General features: G+C 44.2%; 1 protein-coding gene across 1 annotated transcript; it reads right to left on the minus strand.

Moving 5' to 3' along the window:
• Positions 1-738: 738 nt before the first annotated feature.
• Positions 739-25,465, minus strand: LOC146869522 (keratin, type I cytoskeletal 12-like). Its single transcript, XM_085603595.1, has 8 exons — positions 25,037-25,465; positions 23,283-23,365; positions 13,776-13,932; positions 11,407-11,565; positions 10,896-11,021; positions 4,646-4,863; positions 4,351-4,400; positions 739-1,434 (listed from the first exon to the last, which is right to left on the minus strand). The coding sequence occupies exons 1-8, from the start codon at positions 25,388-25,390 to the stop codon at positions 1,331-1,333; spliced, it is 1,251 nt and encodes a 416-aa protein (XP_085459721.1). The 5' UTR covers positions 25,391-25,465; the 3' UTR covers positions 739-1,330.
• Between the last annotated feature and the right edge of the window lie 1,117 nt (positions 25,466-26,582).

Below are 26,582 nucleotides of genomic sequence, written 5' to 3' on the forward strand. Positions count from 1 at the left end.
AATACAATATAAGGGGGCAAGGTAGGGATACTCTGCCCCCCTAGGCCTCATGGGGGGACCCAGAGTGACCTCCCCCCCAGGCCAAAATCCCCAAAACATCCGTAGTTTCTGCTGCGATCTCGTAGGACTCCCTCAGGATCAAAACACAATTGGCAGCTGGGGCCTTAATCTTTAATTAAAGGCCACAGGGAGCCCAACCCCGAGGCTTTAATGTTTATTTAAGGGGAGGGAGGGCACGCTGCTCCCCTCCCCGAGCCATTAAAGGCCCTAGGATGACCACTGCCGAGGCCGAACTTTGTGTTTGAGATATCATTAGTTATCATAAATGATGTGATCGAACATGTCATGATTGATGTAATATGTAAGGTCATAAGCAGGGCATGGCGGAGCTTTGCTAACTATAACTGGTGATTTCCTGTTCTTTTTAGTTCAAACATCAATGTTGTCACTGACATATTCACCTAACTATAACGTTACTTTAATCTTTGCACCCGCAGCTCAGTTTTATCCATGGTCCTGTATATGCATCCCTAAATATCACTTTAAGAAACGCCACTGTTTAAGAGCACTGCTGTCACATGTCCTCCTTTTCTGAGCATATGTTCTTCAAACGCTTTGTCTATCACTAAATTCAGTACCAATTTTGATTCAGTGCATTCTAACTTCCATACATTTGAGTCATATGACATTTCTCAATAGATAAAAAGCTAAATTGGGGAAATGTCAGAAAATACACCCTTTTATCTTGCATTCAGAAATAGTTTATTGAATTAAAATGTCACAGAATGAAAGATTAGCATCTTGTGGTAAAGAAAGGCAAAGAGGAAGAGATTTAAGGTCAAAGGAGGAGCCTTGATACAGTGAATAGCCACACTTCCCAGCTGGTACCCCTGCCGAGGTGTCGATTTGTGAGGTCTTCAGAAGTAGATTTACAACCAGTATGGCGTTTAAAATGCTCTCAGTTGGCCTAAGTTTTAGAATGCTGTTTACCGATGATTCATTTAGTGTCCAAACAAGAACACTCTTCCTTGGTCAATACCAAGCCACGTGGTGAACATCTTGGACGCCCTCTCATTTTCTTAGGTGTTCGCTCACTCATTTTTAGTGTCTTCTTTAGTGCCTGTATGCACGGGGACTGCTGTTGTGGCGCTCAGTGCATTCAATTGTCCAGAAGATTCTGCGGTTATGTTCGAAGAGTTGAAAACCCCCTAGGAGAAGCAGAAGAGCGGCGGGGTAGGATTGTGGAAGGGGTTCCTCCTCCCGGGTTGTGCATCCTGTTGTCGGTTTACCGGTAGATCAGCGGTTCCATAAGCAGAGACCCAGCTTCTGTCTATATTTTCTGTTCACTTTGTTTCTCCTCTTGCGAAACCACTTTGCCATCAATCACTTCCTGGACGATGGTCTTCACAACTCGGCTTCTAACTGGCTCCGGGGCTGAAACAAGAAATGAAGAGGTGAACAAAAGAATGTAGGCAGGATATATTGAGAGAACAGATGATGTGCTTAATGACAGAGAAGCTCGTGGACATGTTGGATAAAGTTTGGGATTCTGCGTTCACTTTATGAATCAGGAATTGGATGTTACCCTCTCCAATTAATTAATTATTTTGTTACCTAAATTAAACTCAGGTAGGCAAATAGCTTTCCAAATGGGGCCCATTTTGGAGCATGTATTTTGTGAATAGTTTAACAATGCACATGTACCTCATTTAAACATTCTAATGACAGAACTTCAATCTCCTTTTCCCATCTCTGTTATTTGAACCATTCATTCTAGACACACGCCCCTAACTTGAACATTCACAGATGTCTCCAATGCGAGCACTTTTAGAATAGTGCATGGTTCTTATGTGATCATGTACAAATTGGCGTTTGCTCACGTTTCAGCATTCCAATGTTGTGCTTGTTCACTATTGCTGTTATTATGCGGCTGCATTTCTCTTATTCACGGTGACGTCAGCGCCTCCGGTGAATGGTTCATTGTATGTTTTTAACCCTTGTGTAAACTTGCTAACGTTAGTGCAGTGACCTGAGGTGAACATTCTTCATAGTGTATGTACATGCCTCTCGTGAACATTCAAAGTCGTATACATCTGCCTCGTGTGAACATTGTAACTGCTGCATCTACCTCAAGTGAGCACTAGTGCATGTGCTTCATTGGAATGTTTGCTGTGCTGAGGCGGCGCCTCGTCGGATCATTCGAATATTCTAATATTCATTCTAATATTGTCACTAGCCACTCATTTGGACATGCTGATATTAGCGCATGTTCCTCATGCAAATAACATTGATGCATGCGCCTCATGAGAATAGACTAGTTAGTGCAAGTGCCTCATGTGAAGAGTCTGCGTGGTGCACGCGCCTCATCACAATAGACTAGTTAGTGCAAGTGCCTCATGTGAAGAGTCTGCGTGGTGCACACGCCTCATGAGAATAGACTAGTTAGTGCAAGTGCCTCATGTGAAGAGTCTGCGTGGTGCACGCGCCTCATCAGAATAGACTAGTTAGTGCAAGTGCCTCATGTGAAGAGTCTGCGTGGTGCATGTGTCTCATGAGAATAGACTAGTTAGTGCAAGTGCCTCATGTGAAAAGTCTGTGTGGTGCATGTGCCTCATGAGAATAGACTAGTTAGTGCAGGTGCCTCATGTGAAGAGTCTACGTGGTGCATGCGCCTCATGAGAATAGACTAGCTAGTGCAAGTGCCTCATGTGAAGAGTCTGCGTGGTGCATGCGCCTCATGAGACTAGACTAGTTAGTGCAGGTGCCTCATGTGAAGAGTCTGCGTGGTGCATGCGCCTCATGAGAATAGACTAGCTAGTGCAAGTGCCTCATGTGAAGAGTCTGCGTGGTGCATGTACCTCATGAGAATAGACTAGTTAGGGCATGGTTGCCATGTGACCATTGTCGCTGGTGCATGTGCATCACGTTAAGACTAAGGGCCTGATTTAGATATCGACGGATGGGTTACTCCGTCACAACTTCGAGGGATATCCCGTCCACTGAAATATAAATCCTAATATATCCTATGGGATATTCAGTAGGCGGATATCGGTCACCGCTGTGACGGAGTCCCTCGACCGTCAAGATCTAAATAAGGCCCTAAATTTGGTGTATGTGTCTCATGGAAGTATTCTGATTGGTGACTTATGTTAATGTTCTAGTTGGTGCAAGCACCATGTGGGAATGTTCTACTTATAATGAGAGCCCCTCATCTTAACATGTTAATAATGGTGCAGGAGAATACGTTAACAGTGGTGCAAGTGACTTGTGAGAAGGTTCTCCTGATGGGCCATCCTGACCTCTCTGGCTCTAACATGCCTAGACTTAGATGACCGTCTTTACATAACCCAGTCAACGTAGGAGTCGTAGGTAGCCTAAATGTCATCTCCACATTCATCCCACAGCGAAGCCACTCAGTGGCATAAGGAGTGAGTGTGTGCTTGAGGGAGGATGTACCTTGTATATGACAAATGAAGTTGAGATAGCGTGGGGCCCCCACCACATCAGATGTATGGAGTCCAGTGCTCCGGATAACTAGGTGTGCTTCATTCCAAACATATGGAAGTTGAGACTAATTAAATAATTTATGTCGAAAAAAGCAATTATCATTGCTAAAAGGGTTATTTTTAATCAGGCAGAAATATAATGCAAATCCTGCTTTAAGTGTCACTTATGGTTCATGTAAAAGAAATGTTCATGCTTTAAAGAAGAAATGAACCTGACATATTTATGGGGCATTGAATGGCACATAAAACAAAATCCCAGTGTAATTACAGTCATTGTATTACTTTCATCCTTCTCCATCCTTGGTGTTCACTTTCACATCTCAAGTACAGGTGAAGCACATTTAATCTGATACTTAATATGGAGCACTCACACCCACACACACACCTCGTTAGCGCCATCAGAGCAAAGGAAAGAGAGAACAAGATGGCTGCCACCAATGATAACTTTAGCTTTTAAAGTTGGAAAAAGGTGCCAGAAGTTACACTGGAAAAAATAAAACTAAAAAGATGTTTCTAGTGTTTTGTTTTGTTTTGTGGGGCATGTAATGCCCCAGAAATGTGATGGACCTGCTTGAGCAAAGTCATCTCTGTTCTTAATAATCCACACAGAGAAGTTTAGCAGTGTAGCTTAGAATCTTTCAAAGGCCAGCACTCCCCTTATCTGGTGGCATGACATGCACTACTGTTACCAACTTGAAACGATATGTCCCATAGGAACCACTTGGTGTCTAGAGTTTATTATACTAGACAGGACTTCAAACAGACACATGGGAGAAGGGCTCAAGAACCCACCACTGTGATTTCCGAGCATTATAACAAAGCTAACAGAAAGAGGGACGCTTACCTCTTGATGACTGAGTGCCATGACTCTTGGCCTTTTGGTCGACTTTGAAACTGAAAGGAAATGACATGCATATTACATACACATGACTAAGAGTGTCGTTTAATTCTATACGCAATGCTTGATGTCTGCTGACAAGATAGGTTTCAAGTGAGGGTTTACCAAAGGGTTACCAATGTTACTTCTTTGGGTAATTTAGGGCTCCTTTCTTCACTGCAGTGGTACCCCAGGTGAAGAACTTGGCTCGGAACCTAAGTATTGCTAAAGTGTAGGTGTTCAGGATTTGCCATCGTCTTACCTGCCCTGACCGTCCAGCAGGCGCCGGTAGGTCTCGATCTCCCTCTCCAGCCGGCTCTTGATGTCCAGGAGTTGCTCATACTCTGCCATGTTGTTCTCCATCTCGTCCTTGATTCCTTCAAGTTCCTCCTCTATATGGCTGATCTTCTCTTGAAGGTGTGCCAGCTGGGCGCAGTAGGTCCCTTCTGTTTCTGCCAAGTTGGCTTCAAGGGATTTTTTCTGTGTTTAATAAAGACAAGAGGTACACCTGAAACAACGTGATGGAATGTGTTCTAGCTTTTAATGGGCCAAAAGTGATGAAAAATGGCTCTAGCCTACATCCCTTCCCCCAAGTCCAGAATAATATACTGCAGTCAAGTCCATTTACGTGTGACATTTTACCAAGCCTTTCTTTGCATTTTTATCAGAAAATAGGCATTTGCCAACTAAGCACATGCAGGAGTTGTTAGCAGTGTCAGAGCATTCTCTCTCATTCATGCCAAGAGGGGTCCAGTATGCCTTTAAGGCTGCATGGGGGCATTATTAGAGGGGAGATGCTGGGACGACGCCCACATGCTTCATGCTTTCTTTTCGTTCCCATTGTGACTGCAGCCTTGGAATAGTCTTCATGCTTGTTAGAACCGGCGGTCTCTAGTTGGCAGAGGTATACACTTCTGACAAATAGGGACCCACCAACTCTAGTCAGGGCAAGGGGATTACACACTCAGATAACCCCTGCTCACCCCCTTGGTAGCTTGGCAGAGCAGTCAGGCCTATCTCAGAGGCAGTGTGTCAAGCCCCCAGCAAACAGCACTCTGGCAGAAGGGGGAGGCAAGTCCTTAGATCAGCAGGCTTCTTGTCCTTGGTAGAGGTTTCCTTGTCAGAAGTGATCTGAGTTCTTGGGTTCAGGGGTCCTTCTTTTATACCCCTTTTCTCCTTTCTTCCCTTTGTCCAAGCAGGGAAATTCCCCCATTCCAGGTTTGTTGTGGGTGTTGCCAGGCAGAGGCACCTGGCCTATTCACTGAGCAGGGCAGGGTCCTCAGCCGCCCAGCAGGAGGCGGAGCCAGTATTGTCACTGGCAGGAGCAGGGCTATCAGTCGCCTGGCAGGAGGTGGAGCCAGCATTGTGTCAGGCAGGGCAGGCTACTTGTGGTATCTTGTATTCGTTGCCATGCATCTTTCCTGCTTCTCTGCCTTGCTGCTCAGCCAGAGTGCATGTGTTCTGTGTGGATGTGTTGTAGAATGCTGGTGCATGTGATGTAATGGAATGTTGGGGATGCCTGGTGGATGAGTGTCAGTTGGAAGGATGGGCTGAGCAGCAAGGGAGCTGCTCCTGGTGGGGTTCATATATGCTGATCTTACCATCTACAATCTTAATCAATAAACCATCTTCATTTGATTTACATCTCGGCATGAATGGACTTATTTATATTATAACATTTGGCGACGATCTGGGATCACCTACATGTACCTGATGGATTACAAAAATTGAATTCTGAAGAAGTTACAAGGCAAATTCAAGAACCTTTTGAAATTTCAAGCCAACTGCAAGTATCCCTTGAAACTAAAAAAAACGATTTCCAAGACAAGGTAAAGAACATTTCAAAATTTCCTGAAACATTTATTATAGCATACTGGCACCCCTGAGAGCCCCACCAGTGACCTCTTCACCGGTCGCCCATTTCCTAAGAGTGCCAGTCCCTGCTGTAATTTCATTCTCCTGCTGCCTGCTTTTACGCTGCTGCCAACTACCTGCAATTAAGCTTGCCTCTCTTGCCGTGATTATCTACTTCTAAGTTCCGTGGCACACCGAGAGCCCACTTCCCTGGTGTGCCAGTCCCTGCTATAATTAACTTTCTTGCTGTTTAGCTGCTGCCTCCCTGTTTCAGCTATCTAACTGCAATTAATCTTGCCTCTCCTGCTGCGTTAAAAGATGCCGCTGCTGTTGACTTTGAGATCTCTGTGTTCCTCTCAGCTGCGATTTTCTATGTCAAGTGCCACAGCGCATAGAGAGTTTCTTTAATCTTATCGTCCTTGTGGTGGACTGAAGACATTTTTGTGTTATTAAGAGGAACGAGTGCGAGGCATAGTAGCCTGGGAGAAGTAGGATTTAGACGGCATGGATCTACTGTGATCTTCTTGTACGATCAGCATTTGGAGCACCGTAAAATTATCCATTTGTTTTTCGATGTTACACACCTTTTGTCAATTTTTAATGTTCTTATGTTGGTTAGCCCATTCATCGTTACGCCATTCATTTAAAACTAAACCGTCACTTACCTACATCGTTTTATGGAGCCAGCGCGAGCTTTCTACTTCTCGCGCAATCTTCTTCAGTTCGTGAGGCCTCCTGTGACGCTCCCAGTTTGCTTACGTCTAAGGCATGCTTTTCAGCTTTGGCGTGCCGAGAGCCTCTCGGCACTGCGGAAGATACGTGCCGCCATTTTGAGGTTGCTCTGCATTCATCTTCAAGCTGAGCCGGTGCCACTGATCAAGTTTTTACATCTTCGTGGAGCATGCTGACGGTTCTTGGTGTCATTCGGAACAGTGCCACTGGTCGGACAACCAATTTAAAAGGCAGTACTGTGCTTTTCCTTTTATGTGCTTTAAAGCTATCGAGCTTTTGTTATCAAGTTTTTTTTAAAGGCAGCAATGTATTTTGGGACTTTACAATTTTCAGTTCTTCTTGAGACTTTGTTGGCGTCTCACACAAGCTTTTCATTGGAACTTGTTTGTCCCGATTTACAGTACTTTGTGTTTCCTTCACCACTTCTTCCTGCCACTGTCCTGGACTTCGGGTGAGAAATCGCTCACCGGAGTGAATCATCATTTATTTTAAATGTTTTGCTAATGTTTAATTCCTTTCTCTATTGTACAATGCCTTACTGTGTTTTTACTTATCATTCTTATTGATCTTTCTACTTTATTATTTTTATAATGATTAGTCATTATGTGACTTTCCATTTTCTGCTTAAATATTTTGTGGATTAGTCACCTACTACATGTTAATTTATGTTTTACTAGCCTTTTATGGTTATGTTTGGGAATTCTTCCCTTTAAAGTGTTAATGATAGTCGTTTGACTATGTGACTATGTGACTTCATATGTCACCTACTTTCACATGAATGTTATTTGCATTAATGTACTTTGTGTTTATTAAGTGATTTCTTTGCTGTTTGAAGTGTGATTTATGATAGTCTATTCGACTATGTGACTCTCAGTGTCACCACGATACGTTATGTTACAGCATGTTTTCACAAGCTTAGTTACATGAATTTTTGCTTTTTGAGGTACGCTTTATATAGCCCTGGCTATTTGACTTTCCACCTGTTGCAATTTATTTTTGCGTGGAATTATTACTTAGGTTACCTACATGATGCTTGTATTGAATTTTAAACTTTGTTTTGCTAGCAAATTTTTCTTTAGGGGTTCCCCTTTTCTATGTGTTTTGTTTGTGATTATAGCATTTGCTATGTGACTTTGCTTTCTCTTCAAATGATTTTTGATGCATTAGTCACCTATTTCTAGTTTTCTTTGTTGGGAATTTACCTCTGGCAGAGGTATGTGATGCGATAGCTCTGTAGCTATGTGACTTTTGTCGCATTTTTCCTTGTGCGCATTTTTCCTTGTTTAGTGCATCTTATTCTTCTTTATAGTATTTGATGGATTTGTCTTAGTTTTGGGATTTTTTCCAAGGTTTGGTACATTCTCGATTATTTTAGGCACTTTTGAGGTGTGTGTATTTTTTCACTATTAATTTTTGCTGTGTGTTCAGCAGTGTCCTTTTTGGTTTCTGTTCTTGGAAGTACTTTTTTTTGCCTTGTTGGATACTGCACTTTATTTTTCATTTGTTGGCGTTCGTTCATTATTCCCTTACTTACTGGTCTGGCCAACTGGTATGTACTGGTGTATTCTGGACGTTTTGTCCTTTGTTATCTCTTTGTGTGTTTACTTTACTGTGTTGGTCAGAATTTTGCTGCATTATCAGTCTCTGTTTTTAGTGTTCTCTCCAGCTTTCAATTTTATTATTTGTATTCACTCATTGTAACCAGGGTTTACATCCTGTATTTTCTTATTGTTGTTTCCGTTAAAGGGGAAGAGATGTGTTATGTCTTTATTGATTCATTATTGATTTATTGTTTCACTCTTTTATCTTTCTTTATTGTGATCTGTTATACAACTTCATTCCATTGTTTAATTGATTCTTCCCTTTACATGCTCTTTGCTGTTCTGCTTATGATATTGTTGAACAGCATGTATTTCTTGTTGTGATTTGTAAAGAGGGAAGATGTGTGGTATCTTGTATTCGTTGCCATGCATCTTTCCTGCTTCTCTGCCTTGCTGCTCAGCCAGAGTGCATGTGTTCTGTGTGGATGTGTTGTAGAATGCTGGTGCATGTGATGTAATGGAATGTTGGGGATGCCTGGTGGATGAGTGTCAGTTGGAAGGATGGGCTGAGCAGCAAGGGAGCTGCTCCTGGTGGGGTTCATATATGCTGATCTTACCATCTACAATCTTAATCAATAAACCATCTTCATTTGATTTACATCTCGGCATGAATGGACTTATTTATATTATAACACTACTCTTCCCTTACTCTAAGTGTAAATGGCTCATTCACCCCACACTGACTCCTTCAGACCCCTGGAGCCACCCAGCCCCTGACACACACACCAAACCAGCAGAGACCGGTGGATAGTTGGACAAGAAAATAGCCACTTTCTAAAAGGGCTATTTTCAAACATAGAATTTAAAAACCATCCATCCTAAAGGATGTGTTATTAAATTCTGAGTTCAGGGATACTAAACTTGACCTGCTACCATGCTCCCTGAGTCAGATAGATTATAATGGAGTTAATAATCCGTCTGCCCATTCTGGCCTATGGGAGGCAGGTAGCCCGTCAATAGTGAAAAACGAAAATGGCTGTAATTCACTACTAGGTCATGCCACACACATCAGGGCATGACCTATCTTTTACCAACAATGCACCCAGCCCTAGGGCCTACCATAGAGGTGTCTGAAATGTGGCAAAGTGAAGGTTTGGAGACTGGCAAGTAGGTTTCCTTGCCAAGTCGACATGGCAGTCAGGGACTGCACGCAGGCTCTGCGGTGGCAGGCCTGGGACTCATTTTACAAGCTGCTTCTGTGGGTGGCACAACCAGTGCTGCAAGCCCACCAGCAGCAGTTAACTTACATGCCCTTGGCACACGCAGTGCACTGGACTAGGGTCTGAACAGTAAGTCAACCAAGCCAATCATGGTAACACCAATCAATGTAACAATTTAACATAGGGAGCACTTGCACTGTGGCACCGATCAGCAGTGGCACAGTGCCCAAAGCAATATTCCAGCAAAAACATCGTAAACAGAGGAGGCAAACAGAAAAAAATGGAGGAGAGACTCATGCCAATGATGCCAGGTCTAACAATGCTGGTTCATGGTATGTACGCAGTGCACTTACTACTACCACTCCAAGCTGCTGATGCAACTGTGTGTATGTTAAAGCCACCCCACTGAATGTGCAACCCTTCTCCAGCTCCACTCTCTCTGCCTTAGCAAGGGCCCTCAACACTGCCAACGCCTCCTGCCCACCCAGATGGTATATGTATTAATCCGTGACATTTCTGAGATTAAGTAAAAATATATGAGTATTGCCCATGGTAGTTTATAGATGAACTTGACTTCCATAAACAAGGAATGTGGCAAAGATAACTTCCAAGCAATGCATTAGAAACCAAAGTGCCTCTTGGCGCTGCTAAAGAGAAGACTCAATAGTAAGCGACTATGAGTAACATTCAGATTGAAGGGTCAACACACACTTCAAAAGTCACATTTATATTCCTTCTTTCTGAGATTACCAACATTAGAATTCAAGCCCATTCAGCTACAGAGACTGACTAATATAAATAAATGCCGCTCTTACAAGTTTCGCGAGTCCATGCCTGACCGGCTGCTCGAGTCCAGATTTAGTCTTTGCATTCCGGGGCTTTAGGTATATTTTATCCCATTGTAAAACCAATACTACGAGTTCTAGAAAACGAAGAAATAAACTGGACTGGGACAGATACCCACGCGTGGACCTAGGAATCTTGGCAGTTATATAAGTGTATTCACACTAAGGAGAGAGACCTATGTGCTGTATAAGTGGTGGTTCCAGCATGGTCGTGGGTTCTTCAAGACCTTCCCCAGGGAATGGAGGATCTAACATGCTTGGAAAGATTTCTCACCAGCGAGGTCCATGTAGAAAGAACTGGAGTCATTGAGACAACTCACCATTATGAGAGATGCCTGCAGATCAATTTCCAAGGCTTGTAGGGAGCGCTTCAAGTCATAGATCTCTCTCTTGCTCGTCTGGACCTCCTCAGCCCCGGCGGAGATCTCTTGTTTGAGGGCAGTGCTCTAAGAGACAGCATGGGAATGAGTAAAGTCACATATTTAGACACTACAAAAAGTGATGGACTTCTTGAATTTATCCCAGCCACAGGAAATTACTCGGGCATATTCCATTCCTGTCTTTTTAAATGGTCTATGTCGTTACAGTCAGGAGAAACATATATGCAAATTGCACATTTAAAACGCACTTCCTCCGAGACTGATCTGTGGGGACTCTGTGTGGGCGATAAGCCATAGTCAGTGACATATTATGTAGGGTCTGGGATGAGACTGACTTCGGAACAGCCTTATGGGTATTTCAGGGGGCAATAGTTTCTTTGAAAATATCTAGGTTTTCCATAGTTCAGTCCTTCTTATCCCACAGCCCACAGGACATTCATTCCTTCCTCACCGCTTCCAGGAACTTTGCTTCGGCATCCCGGCGATTCTTGTCTGCCATCTCCTCGTACTGGCCTCGCATGTCGCCGAGGAGCTTCAGCAGGTTGATGCCTGGCACGGCATTCATCTCTACGCTGAGGTGCCCTTCAGCTCCCAGGAGTCCCTTCATTTCCTGCAGGAAGAGTAGCAGTATGTCATGGGCATTATTAAGGGTTCACCATAGGCAAGAATCCAAGGGTGCCTTTTTCTGCTCTTTTTATCATTGCTTTTGTATAAGTCAGTTCACCAAAATGCCAGAGCAGAGGCGGCAGAAGTGACATCATGCATCATGTGATCCCAGTACCAGCTCAGGTTTCACCAGTGGCCCTGCCTTGGCCCCTCAAGCGCTTCTGATTGGCTTGTGAGGTGGGAGACAAGGATCAATGATTGTACATTACAAGCAGAAGTATGGCTCTTTGAACTATATTTACTGTATTCCTCCCAGTCTCCTGTGATCCCTGACAGTGATGCCAGGAGCAGTGCCAGAGGTACCAAAGGTTATGTTAGTGGTTGCAGCTGCTATTCCTCCTGCCACTACTAATTCACATGCTTGGTAACTTTCACTAAACAAATCATAACCTCGTTGGCTGCTGCGGATCATCACACATCAAACACCACTATCAGCAAAGCCCTGTTGATGGATTTTATAGTTGCATCTACGTCTCCAAAGGGGATATCAGTAGATACACTTGTAAATTATAACACCGCTTTTGTTATTTTAAGTGCCACCTTGGGCATTATCCTAAGTGCATATTTGTAGTTCTTTGACAGCAGCAGATGAATTGTTGTGTCTGATTTAATAGACACAATTGCAGGCAGGTTGTAGTCTAGAAATGGGAAGTGGTGTTGCTTGGCGAGAAGGTTTTGAGTTGTGCTGGTGAGGAGACCCAGGCTAGTCGCAGGCAGATGGCTTGGGTTAATTGATTGCTGCTGAGATCTGGCACAGCTTGAGAGTCACAGGTTCTAAATCCTTCACAGTCCCAACTCTGTGTTTCACTCTTTTGAAGTTACTAAATTGAGTATCATTAAATTGAGAAATGGTATCTACTAGTAATAGCACCACCGTGTTTGAAGTGCTTTAAAGACTGGTTATAATGGGAGCATATATGAATGTGTGGTCTGAGAGAAGGCTACACAGTGTAAGTGAAAAACTGATGCTGTAATAGAAAACAGTATAGTCGTGAATAAAAAGACCTGTCACAGGCCGGAAAGATGTGTGGCCTAGTATGAGGGGTTATGATCTAGCAGGAATGTATATCTATCACATAGAGATTTCATCTATCCGTAGGAAATGTGAACAAACGGAATGTAGGAGATGTGGTCTATCATTGGGAGAGAGAGCTGTGGTCTGGAAAACAGAGATATGGTATAGGAAGGAGATCTATCCTAACATGAAGAAGAATAGCTCAACGGAGATGTATCCAGACAAAATGAAGCAGATGTGGCTTAGGAGGAAAGGTTTAACAGGAAAATGTGATGTTGTCTAGCAGAAGGAAAGATCCTACTAGGAAGGCAATGTGGTCTACCAAGAAGAACACACTGTGGTATCGCAAAAATGGAAATCTAGACTAGCTAAAATAAAGAGTTGTTGTCTCGTGTGAAAGATATATGGTCCAGCAGAAAAAAGGCAATGTGGATTACTCAACACATACTTGGCAGGGGATGAGCTCAATTATAAGGATACATAGCTGACAGAAAGAAGACATCGCCTAAGAAGAAGAATGACACGTGCCCTCGCAAACAGTCGTGGTTCAGTAACCACGGCTCTGAGTTCAAATGAATGAGTTTCCACTCCATTGCTGAGCACTCCCATCTGAAGAGCCCAAATCACTCAGTCCTGAGTCCCCATGCTGTTGACACCTGAATCATATATATTAATGTTTTCCAATGTAATGCATTTACACTTCCTTGTTTGTCCGTCTGATTCTTTCCCAGGCTTCTAAAAAATATTGGAATATTCGGGTCAATGTTAGTCCACCCTCTAAAGATATCCTCTCTCCACCATCAACTAACATTAAACACCTGAAACCTGTCTAGGAATGCAACAGGTCAAGAAACAACAGTGCTGCCACGGCTAATTTTCTGGAGAGCACCACAATATATATTCTTCTTAGAGCAAGACTAGGAGAAAAGATGGGATGCTTTCCACTGCTTAGGTGTTTCTGACGTGCCATGCAAACCGTAGACGATAAGCTGCATGTCAGTGCAATGGCCGTAGGTAGATTGTCTGACACAACTCTAAGACAACTTTAATAAGTCAGAAAGCGCATTTCAAAGGCGTGTAACACGTTATAGGAGTCCATCTATGTCAATCCCAGCACCTTCATGCCACAATGCTCTTACTTCTTCGTGGTTCCTCTTGAGGCAAGACAGCTCCTCCGTCAGGTTCTCCACCTCTCCCTCAAGGTCACACTTGGCCCTGGTCAACTCATCGAGCACCTTGCGCAACCCGTTGGTGTCCGCCTCCACGCTCTGGCGCAGGGACAGCTCATTCTCATACCTGGAAAAGAAAGTAACGAGAGGTGAATAACAGCCAAGGAAAAACACATCTGAAGCAGCAAGTTCTAACATCTGAGGGTCCAAGCGCGTTAATGAAAGTTTGCGACAGCACATTGCCAGAAGCCCTGTGACACTTAAAGGTGCAACTAAGTCTGCGTGCTTTTATAAAAGATGTACAAGTACAATATTGTGGAAGACATCTATAACAAAGAAATGTCTTCATTGAAGAAATATGTAATTTCTCTTTAAATATCCTTCAGTTTGTTTTGGACTTTGAATGCGAGATTAGTGTCTTACAGACCTCCCACCACCCTAGTCAAATATGACCATTGCTGCAGCAAATACAAGAACACGGTTTAGACAGATCGTATGGTTTTTGCACTTCTGATATTTTCTGTTAGCTAAGAAAAGACCAAATAGGAAAGAAACCATTCCCATTGCATTGCTTACTAGCTAGCGCCTGCTGATATCTCCTAGAAGGATGGAGTTTGTAGTGGGCGCTATGTGGCCTGAATTCCAAATATGCAGGGAAAAGTCTGAGCATTTAGGATTCTTCCGATCGTTATTCTAAAGGGTTAAGGGTCTGAATGCTGTGCTACTCATCTGACAGTAAAAGGGACATCCTTAATGCGAAAGAATCAAGGTAACTGAGTTGTGATATTCTTCAAATCTTAACCACGAGGAAACTCTTTCCCGTTCAGAAGACCTCCCTACAGCAAAGAATTGTGCAGCACAGCATAGCTATTCACGGAAGTCGGTGCAATGCATTCCATCCATACTCTCCACATGAGTATATAATTGGGCAGCACAGCATAGCTAACCACGGCAGTCGGTGCAATGCATTCCATCCACACTCTCCACATGAGTATATAATTGTGCAGCACAGCATAGCTAACCACGGCAGTCGGTGCAATGCATTCCATCCACACTCTCCACATGAGTATATAATTGTGCAGCACAGCATAGCTAACCACGGCAGTCGGTGCAATGCATTCCATCCACACTCTCCACATGAGTATATAATTGTGCAGCACAGCATAGCTATCCACGGAAGTCGGTGCAATGCATTCCATCCACACTCTCCACATGAGTATATAATTGTGCAGCACAGCATAGCTATCCACGGAAGTCGGTGCAATGCATTCCATCCACACTCTCCACATGAGTATATAATTGTGCAGCACAGCATAGCTATCCAGTGAAGCCGGTGCAATGCATTCCATCTACACTCTCCACATGAGTATATAATTGTGCAGCACAGCATAGCTATTCACGGAAGTCGGTGCAATGCATTCCATCCCTACTCTCCACATGAGTATATAATTGGGCAGCACAGCATAGCTAACCACGGCAGTCGGTGCAATGCATTCCATCCACACTCTCCACATGAGTATATAATTGTGCAGCACAGCATAGCTATCCACGGAAGTCGGTGCAATGCATTCCATCCATACTCTCCACATGAGTATATAATTGTGCAGCACAGCATAGCTAACCACGGCAGTCGGTGCAATGCATTCCATCCACACTCTCCACATGAGTATATAATTGTGCAGCACAGCATAGCTATCCGGTGAAGTCGGTGCAATGCATTCCATCTACACTCTCCACATGAGTATATAATTGTGCAGCACAGCATAGCTATTCACGGAAGTCGGTGCAATGCATTCCATCCATACTCTCCACATGAGTATATAATTGGGCAGCACAGCATAGCTAACCACGGCAGTCGGTGCAATGCATTCCATCCACACTCTCCACATGAGTATATAATTGTGCAGCACAGCATAGCTATCCGGTGAAGTCGGTGCAATGCATTCCATCCACACTCTCCACATGAGTATATAATTGTGCAGCACTGCATAGCTATCCAGTGAAGTCGGTGCAATGCATTCCATCCACACTCTCCACATGAGTATATAATTGTGCAGCACAGCATAGCTATCCAGTGAAGCCGGTGCAATGCATTCCATCCACACTCTCCACATGAGTATATAATTGTGCAGCACAGCATAGCTATTCACGGAAGTCGGTGCAATGCATTCCATCCATACTCTCCACATGAGTATATAATTGTACAGCACAGCATAGCTAACCACGGCAGTCGGTGCAATGCATTCCATCCACACTCTCCACATGAGTATATAATTGTGCAGCACAGCATAGCTATCCGGTGAAGTCGGTGCAATGCATTCCATCCACACTCTCCACATGAGTATATAATTGTGCAGCACAGCATAGCTATTCACGGAAGTCGGTGCAATGCATTCCATCCATACTCTCCACATGAGTATATAATTGTGCAGCACAGCATTGCTAACCACGGCAGTCGGTGCAATGCATTCCATCCACACTCTCCACATGAGTATATAATTGTGCAGCACAGCATAGCTATCCGGTGAAGTCGGTGCAATGCATTCCATCCACACTCTCCACATGAGTATATAATTGTGCAGCACAGCATAGCTATCCATGGCAGTCGGTGCAATGCATTCCATCCACACTCTCCACATGAGTATATAATTGTGCAGCACAGCATAGCTATCCAGTGAAGCCGGTGCAATGCATTCCATCCACACTCTCCACATGAGTATATAATTGTGCAGCACAGCATAGCTATCCAGTGAAGTCGGTGCAATGCATTCCTTCCACACTATCCACATGAGTATATAATTGTGCAGCACAGCATAGCTATCCACGGCAGTCGGTGCAATGCATTCCATCCACACTCTCCACATGAGTATATAATTGTGCAGCACAGCATAGCTATCCACGGCAGTCGGTGCAATGCATTCCATCCACACTCTCCACATGAGTATATAATTGTGCAGCACAGCATAGCTATCCACGGTAGTCAGTGCAATGCATTCCATCCACACTCTCCACATGAGTATATAATTGTGCAGCACAGCATAGCTAACCACGGCAGTCGGTGCAATGCATTCCATCCACACTCTCCACATGAGTATATACTTGTGCAGCACAGCATAGCTAACCACGGCAGTCGGTGCAATGCATTCCATCCACACTCTCCACATGAGTATATACTTGTGCAGCACAGCATAGCTAACCACGTACATCAGTGCAATACATTCCATCCACACTCTCCACATGAGTATATAATTGTGCAGCACAGCATAGCTAACCACGGCAGTCGGTGCAATGCATTCCATCCACACTCTCCACATGAGTAGATAATTGTGCAGCACAGCATAGCTAACCACGGCAGTCGGTGCAATGCATTCCATCCACACTCTCCACATGAGTATATAATTGTGCAGCACAGCATAGCTATCCGGTGAAGTCGGTGCAATGCATTCCATCCACACTCTCCACATGAGTATATAATTGTGCAGCACAGCATAGCTAACCACGGCAGTCGGTGCAATGCATTCCATCCACACTCTCCACATGAGTATATAATTGTGCAGCACAGCATAGCTAACCACGGCAGTCGGTGCAATGCATTCCATCCACACTCTCCACATGAGTATATAATTGTGCAGCACAGCATAGCTATCCGGTGAAGTCGGTGCAATGCATTCCATCCACACTCTCCACATGAGTATATAATTGTGCAGCACAGCATAGCTAACCACGGCAGTCGGTGCAATGCATTCCATCCACACTCTGCACATGAGTATATAATTGTGCAGCACAGCATAGCTATCCGGTGAAGTCGGTGCAATGCATTCCATCCACACTCTCCACATGAGTATATAATTGTGCAGCACAGCATAGCTAACCACAGCAGTCGGTGCAATGCATTCCATCCACACTCTCCACATGAGTATATAATTGTGCAGCACAGCATAGCTAACCACGGCAGTCGGTGCAATGCATTCCATCCACACTCTCCACATGAGTATATAATTGTGCAGCACAGCATAGCTATCCGGTGAAGTCGGTGCAATGCATTCCATCCACACTCTCCACATGAGTATATAATTGTGCAGCACAGCATAGCTAACCAAGGTAGTCGGTGCAATGCATTCCATCCACACTCTCCACATGAGTATATAATTGTGCAGCACAGCATAGCTATCCAGTGAAGTCGGTGCAATGCATTCCATCCACACTCTCCACATGAGTATATAATTGTGCAGCACAGCATAGCTATTCACGGAAGTCGGTGCAATGCATTCCATCCATACTCTCCACATGAGTATATAATTGTGCAGCACAGCATTGCTAACCACGGCAGTCGGTGCAATGCATTCCATCCACACTCTCCACATGAGTATATAATTTTGCAGCACAGCATAGCTATCCGGTGAAGTCGGTGCAATGCATTCCATCCACACTCTCCACATGAGTATAAAATTGTGCAGCACAGCATAGCTATCCGGTGAAGTCGGTGCAATGCATTCCATCCACACTCTCCACATGAGTATATAATTGTGCAGCACAGCATAGCTAACCACGGCAGTCGGTGCAATGCATTCCATCCACACTCTGCACATGAGTATATAATTGTGCAGCACAGCATAGCTATCCGGTGAAGTCGGTGCAATGCATTCCATCCACACTCTCCACATGAGTATATAATTGTGCAGCACAGCATAGCTAACCACAGCAGTCGGTGCAATGCATTCCATCCACACTCTCCACATGAGTATATAATTGTGCAGCACAGCATAGCTAACCACGGCAGTCGGTGCAATGCATTCCATCCACACTCTCCACATGAGTATATAATTGTGCAGCACAGCATAGCTATCCGGTGAAGTCGGTGCAATGCATTCCATCCACACTCTCCACATGAGTATATAATTGTGCAGCACAGCATAGCTAACCAAGGCAGTCGGTGCAATGCATTCCATCCACACTCTCCACATGAGTATATAATTGTGCAGCACAGCATAGCTATCCAGTGAAGTCAGTGCAATGCATTCCATCCACACTCTCCACATGAGTATATAATTGTGCAGCACAGCATAGCTATTCACGGAAGTCGGTGCAATGCATTCCATCCATACTCTCCACATGAGTATATAATTGTGCAGCACAGCATTGCTAACCACGGCAGTCGGTGCAATGCATTCCATCCACACTCTCCACATGAGTATATAATTGTGCAGCACAGCATAGCTATCCAGTGAAGTCGGTGCAATGCATTCCATCCACACTCTCCACATGAGTATATAATTGTGCAGCACAGCATAGCTATCCATGGCAGTCGGTGCAATGCATTCCATCCACACTCTCCACATGAGTATATAATTGTGCAGCACAGCATAGCTATCCAGTGAAGCCGGTGCAATGCATTCCATCCACACTCTCCACATGAGTATATAATTGTGCAGCACAGCATAGCTATCCAGTGAAGTCGGTGCAATGCATTCCTTCCACACTATCCACATGAGTATATAATTGTGCAGCACAGCATAGCTATCCACGGCAGTCGGTGCAATGCATTCCATCCACACTCTCCACATGAGTATATAATTGTGCAGCATAGCATAGCTATCCACGGCAGTCGGTGCAATGCATTCCATCCACACTCTCCACATGAGTATATAATTGTGCAGCACAGCATAGCTATCCACGGTAGTCAGTGCAATGCATTCCATCCACACTCTCCACATGAGTATATAATTGTGCAGCACAGCATAGCTAACCACGGCAGTCGGTGCAATGCATTCCATCCACACTCTCCACATGAGTTTTTAATTGGGCAGCACAGCATAGCTAACCACGTACGTCAGTGCAATACATTCCATCCACGCTCTCCACATGAGTATATACTTGTGCAGCACAGCATAGCTAACCACGTACGTCAGTGCAATACATTCCATCCACACTCTCCACATGAGTATATAATTGTGCAGCACAGCATAGCTAACCACGGCAGTCGGTGCAATGCATTCCATCCACACTCTCCACATGAGTATATAATTGTGCAGCACAGCATAGCTAACCACGGCAGTCGGTGCAATGCATTCCATCCACACTCTCCACATGAGTATATAATTGTGCAGCACAGCATAGCTATCCGGTGAAGTCGGTGCAATGCATTCCATCCACACTCTCCACATGAGTATATAATTGTGCAGCACAGCATAGCTAACCACGGCAGTCGGTGCAATGCATTCCATCCACACTCTCCACATGAGTATATAATTGTGCAGCACAGCATAGCTAACCACGGCAGTCGGTGCAATGCATTCCATCCACATTCTCCACATGAGTATATAATTGTGCAGCACAGCATAGCTATCCGGTGAAGTCGGTGCAATGCATTCCATCCACACTCTCCACATGAGTATATAATTGTGCAGCACAGCATAGCTAACCACGGCAGTCGGTGCAATGCATTCCATCCACACTCTGCACATGAGTATATAATTGTGCAGCACAGCATAGCTATCCGGTGAAGTCGGTGCAATGCATTCCATCCACACTCTCCACATGAGTATATAATTGTGCAGCACAGCATAGCTAACCACAGCAGTCGGTGCAATGCATTCCATCCACACTCTCCACATGAGTATATAATTGTGCAGCACAGCATAGCTAACCACGGCAGTCGGTGCAATGCATTCCATCCACACTCTCCACATGAGTATATAATTGTGCAGCACAGCATAGCTATCCGGTGAAGTCGGTGCAATGCATTCCATCCACACTCTCCACATGAGTATATAATTGTGCAGCACAGCATAGCTAACCAAGGCAGTCGGTGCAATGCATTCCATCCACACTCTCCACATGAGTATATAATTGTGCAGCACAGCATAGCTATCCAGTGAAGTCGGTGCAACGCATTCGATCCACACTCTCCACATGAGTATATAATTGTGCAGCACAGCATAGCTATCCAGTGAAGCCGGTGCAATGCATTCCATCCACACTCTCCACATGAGTATATAATTGTGCAGCACAGCATAGCTATCCACAGAAGTCGGTGCAATGCATTCCATCCACACTCTCCACATGAGTATATAATTGTGCAGCACAGCATAGCTAACCACGGCAGTCGGTGCAATGCATTCCACACACACTTTCCAAATGAGTATATAATTGTGCAGCACAGCATAGCTATCCGGTGAAGTCGGTGCAATGCATTCCATCCATACTCTCCACATGAGTATATAATTGTGCAGCACAGCATAGCTAACCACGGCAGTCGGTCCAATGCATTCCATCCACACTCTCCACATGAGTATATAATTGTGCAGCACAGCATAGCTATCCGGTGAAGTCGGTGCAATGCATTCCATCCACACTCTCCACATGAGTATATAATTGTGCAGCACAGCATAGCTAACCACGGCAGTCGGTGCAATGCATTCCATCCACACTCTCCACATGAGTATATAATTGTGGAGCACAGCATAGCTATCCGGTGAAGTCGGTGCAATGCATTCCATCCACACTCTCCACATGAGTATATAATTGTGCAGCACTGCATAGCTATCCGGTGAAGTCGGTGCAATGCACTCCATCCACACTCTCCACATGAGTATATAATTGTGCAGCACAGCATAGCTATCCACGGAAGTCGGTGCAATGCATTCCATCCACACTCTCCACATGAGTATATAATTGGGCAGCACAGCATAGCTATCCATGGCAGTCGGTGCAATGCATTCCTTCCACACTCTCCACATGAGTATATAATTGGGCAGCACAGCATAGCTATCCATGGCAGTCGGTGCAATGCATTCCATCCACACTCTCCACATGAGTATATAATTGTGCAGCACAGCATAGCTATCCGGTGAAGTCGGTGCAATGCATTCCATCCACACTCTCCACATGAGTATATAATTGTGCAGCACTGCATAGCTATCCGGTGAAGTCGGTGCAATGCATTCCATCCACACTCTCCACATGAGTATATAATTGTGCAGCACAGCATAGCTATCCACGGAAGTCGGTGCAATGCATTCCATCCACACTCTCCACATGAGTATATAATTGGGCAGCACAGCATAGCTAACCACGGCAGTCGGTGCAATGCATTCCTTTCACACTCTCCACATGAGTATATAATTGGGCAGCACAGCATAGCTATCCATGGCAGTCGGTGCAATGCATTCCATCCACACTCTCCACATGAGTATATAATTGTGCAGCACAGCATAGCTATCCGGTGAAGTCGGTGCAATGCATTCCATCCACACTCTCCACATGAGTATATAATTGTGCAGCACTGCATAGCTTTCCGGTGAAGTCGGTGCAATGCATTCCATCCACACTCTCCACATGAGTATATAATTGTGCAGCACAGCATAGCTATCCACGGAAATCGGTGCAATGCATTCCATCCACACTCTCCACATGAGTATATAATTGGGCAGCACAGCATAGCTATCCATGGCAGTCGGTGCAATGCATTCCATCCACACTCTCCACATGAGTATATAATTGGGCAGCACAGCATAGCTAACCACGGCAGTCGGTGCAATGCATTCCATCCACACTCTCCACATGAGTATATAATTGGGCAGCACAGCATAGCTATCCAGTGCAGTCGGTGCAATGCATTCCATCCACACTATCCACATAGGAGTCATCGGTATATATTTTGAAGTGATCGCAGTTATTGAGAATAATTCAAGCATGTAATCCACCTGTGTGTAGTTTCAGTGAGCGAACCCTAATCTTGTACTTATCTCTTGAAGAAGGATTATTTCACAAGTGGAAAGACAAGAAAATGTAATTTAAAGACAATTCATTTTAAAGAAAATATATAGGTTCAAAGTAAACATAATTGCTCTATTTATTGTTCTGAAATGTATTTGAATGGGTATTAGGTGGGGATATAATGAAGAAGGTGGGTGAGGTGGAAAGTAGTCACTGAGATAAGAAGACATGCAGAAATTAAGTGACCTTTGTGAGGCAAAAGGGTGAGGTAAAGAGTGGAAAAAGAGAGGTACATTTGAATGTTTGAGAGACCTTGTCTGACGAGCCAAATTCTCTGTGACTCACAAGGTCATGGTCAAGGGGGTGGAGGAGATGTCCCCACCCACCCTGATGGAATGTGGTCCATCAGTGAGGGTCTAAATCAGGCCCTAAGATTTCAAGATTTAAGAGGTATTTATGAGAGGGATCAGTGCTTCTTGGATACTTGTTTATCCTTTTATTGACAAGCGGTGGTCCTGGTGTGCCCGGCAATGTTAGAAAGAGTCCATGTGGTAATGGTGATATCCTTATGAAGGGGCGAGCAAGTATTGCAACACCGAATGAAAGTGATCCAGTGATCTAGTCGACTCTAGGCAAGGCTGTGCGGATGAATTGGCGGTGAGGAAAGGAAGGTGAAGACAGTCAAGGGTATTTTAGCATTTGGATGACTCTGTCTCGTTGCTAAGTCATTGCCCCTGATGGGGGAAATGGCAGACTTACTTAAGTTTGAAGTCTTCAGCAGCCAGTCTGGCATTGTCGATTTGCAGGACGATCCTGGCATTATCAATAGATGCGGCAATGATCTGGAAGACAACAGATGGTCACAGTGGAAGGTCATGGTGCAGCGGGTGGAGCGTCATTTCCAAAAGGGGAAATATTCTGACCTTCAAAAACAAAAGTCAATAATTCTTCTAAAAAAATAATGATTGACATTTACACTTTTGATTGAGCATTTCTGGCGGTTCAGTGAGTATCTGCACAGACATCTGGTGCATGCACATAGTATCCAGTTCCCCCGTTCCCTCTTGTAATTAATATTCCAGGCACCATCTTGCACTATCCATAGAGACACCCTGTGGCTTCATAACTTAGAAAACCATCTTTCAGCTATTGTTGCAGTTTTATATTGCTCGAGGACGCAAGCTCGACCCGAATGTATGCGAGCGCTTTAAATGAGCACCAGTTACATTGCACAAGATCACATGCATCGTTTAGGCTCCGGGAGATGACATTATTGGCCCAGATATCTATCATAGGATGTTGAGCTAATGCTGGGACTCGAACCTGGTTTTCATTTCCAAAGTCGGCCGCTCTGGTCGCAATGCGACATTGTCTCCTCTGATCCCTTTACACAACCAATATCATTGAAATGACCGTATTTAATAAAACTAAGGGGCATATCAACAAGGGCTTTATCTCTGCTTTTTTGGCTTTAAAAGACAAAAAAGCAGAGATAAAACTAGCACCCTATCAACAACAGGGTGCTAACATGCAAATTCGCATGTTAGCACCCTTTTACTCTACGCTTCCCCTTGAATCTCTAATGAGATGCAAAGGGGGCGTTCCAGAGTAAAATAATAGGAGAAATGTCGATAAGCGACATTTCTCTTATTATCTAGAATATCGCTAACCCTGTTAGAGACAAAAAAAGCAGCGCTAACCTAGGTTAACGCTGCTTTTTTACGTCTGGTATTTTTCTGACTAAGCCATGATATCCTATGTAAGGTGGATATCATGGCTAAGTTTGTCTGTCCCTATCAACAAGCTAACGTGAGATTATCGTTGGGTTTCCAGCGATAATCTCACGTTAGCCACTTAGCGTGAGGATTTTTATCGCTATTGAGATAAGCGTTGCTAATAGCACGCTATCTCAGCGATAAAAATCAACGCTATCTGGCGATAATTATCCTAGCGCTAAGTGCGCTTAGCGATAATTATCGCCGGTTCCAATTTCAAGTGTGCATTAAATCAACATGTGCTAAAATAAAGCCTCAGACAGCATGGAATCACGTGGTACCCACAAAACATGGCTGAACGGCCCAATCGATGACCTAACAGCCACCTCGAGAACGGATTTGCCTGTAATTTATCTCTGATGATCACGAAAGGAACTACAGATATTTACAGCAGGGAAGCAGTCTTTCAGACAGCATGGGAACTTTTAATAATCCGGTGTTTACTAGAGATTGGTCACAGTTTCATTCAAGGACGTTGTGGGTTCATAAATAGGGCGTGTTGGCAAGTAACTGCAGTGATGAAATACGGACAAAGAGCGCCCTTCTTTACACATCAAGAGAAGAAAGAGTCCTGTTCTCTGTGTAAACCCTACCCGAGACTATGAGAGACAAACCCTCCGCTCCATACACTTAGAAAGTAACAGTCAATTTCTGCATTACACATACCAGCACTAGCAAGGAATGACATAATCATGTACATCCTGAGGCCAAGTTTATAATGGTTGATCATTTTCCTACCTTTTTTTCCAGCTCTGCGATTATGGCATAATATTTGCTGTAGTCGCGAGCCACTGGCGCGGGGTGCTTTGCATACCAGTCCTTGATTTTGTTCTCAAGCTCCAGGTTGGCACATTCCAGTTGTTTGACTTTCTCCAGGTAGCTAGCAAGACGGTCATTGAGGTTTTGCATGGTCTGCTTCTCCCCAGCAGATAGGAGGCCCTCGTTGCTGGGTTGGCTCCCGATAACTTCATTCTTAAAGACCCCTTGGAAACTTACGCCTCCTCCAACACTGCCTTGGAAGCCTCCAAAGCTGGCCCCACCACCAGCTGTTGAAGCCCGGCTGGAACCAGCACTATGATGGAGGTAAGACATGCTGCTCCAGAAGGACTGCTCACCCTGTAGAGAGGCACTGAGGAGGAGAGTGGAGGGTGGAGGGGGCTGGTGCCATGGCTGTATGTTTGAGCCTTTATACAAACCCTAGTGGGTGTTTCATTTCTAAGAGTAAACTGCTAAATATGCGGTTTTGTTTGAAGGTCAGACTCTCCCTCTAATTAATATAGGTGTGATTAATTAATATTCAGGCCTTGTTCAGCATATCCAGTTCTCATCAAATTATGAATCAAGATAAAGCGGGCAGGGAATGCTAAGCATTTACTTTAATTGTTTTATTTCTGTGATCTTATTTCATTAAAGCACTGCCCTCTCTTCTTATCGATTCATTTGCATGCAAGGAGCATTAATAGACCGTTTACTGCAACCACTTTGAAGTGCACGCGGTGCGACACATTCATTGGAAAAGATGAACACACAGAGGATACGCCTGGAACATGTGTCCTACACTGAGGTATCCCGAGGGACCGAAGGATTCTTGCAGTTTGGAAGCAATGGCAGATGACAATATAGTGCTTTAAAGTAACTGAAAGCACGATTGTGACACTTTTAAGAGCAATTTATACATAAATCGAAGAATTTACAATTAGTGTGTACCACTCTTTTCCCTTTAAGACCCTGCTAACAAAGGCCTCTCAAAAATCACAGATACTAAAGGGGGCGAAGTTTTATCTGAAGGTCTTGAGATGTCTAGTGCTCAGAAGCCAAGCCAAGTTGCTGACCTTGAAGTCAGGTGATTTTTCACACAAGTCATAGGGTGAGCACACAGGAGGCCTGAGTTTCGGGAAATCACTTTATTTCGATGCCTTTCCAGTTGTATAAAAATAGTCACGTAAAAATAAAATTACTGCCCCAATTACATGTTAACCACATCATATAGGTCCATTTTCCAAATGGTTTTGGATGGAAACAGGATTTTCTGCCCAATCGTTTGTATACAGGATGTTGTAATACCACACACCATAACAACTCACGTGGTATTCCTGCAGTTGATCCTGGGGACAATTCTATCCGGTCAAACTTAAATATTCCTCAACTCTGGAATATCATGCGGAAATCGGCGAAGTAACATCGATTTCTGAATTCAATTACCCATTTCAGATGGGACCTTTTGTAGATCATGTGTGGCCCTAGTATAATGCTGCATTCAAGAATTACTCATATCTGTTCTATG

Source organism: Triturus cristatus, chromosome 1_1 (genome assembly GCF_964204655.1).
Source record: "Triturus cristatus chromosome 1_1, aTriCri1.1, whole genome shotgun sequence".
NCBI classification, from domain to species: Eukaryota; Metazoa; Chordata; class Amphibia; order Caudata; family Salamandridae; genus Triturus; species Triturus cristatus.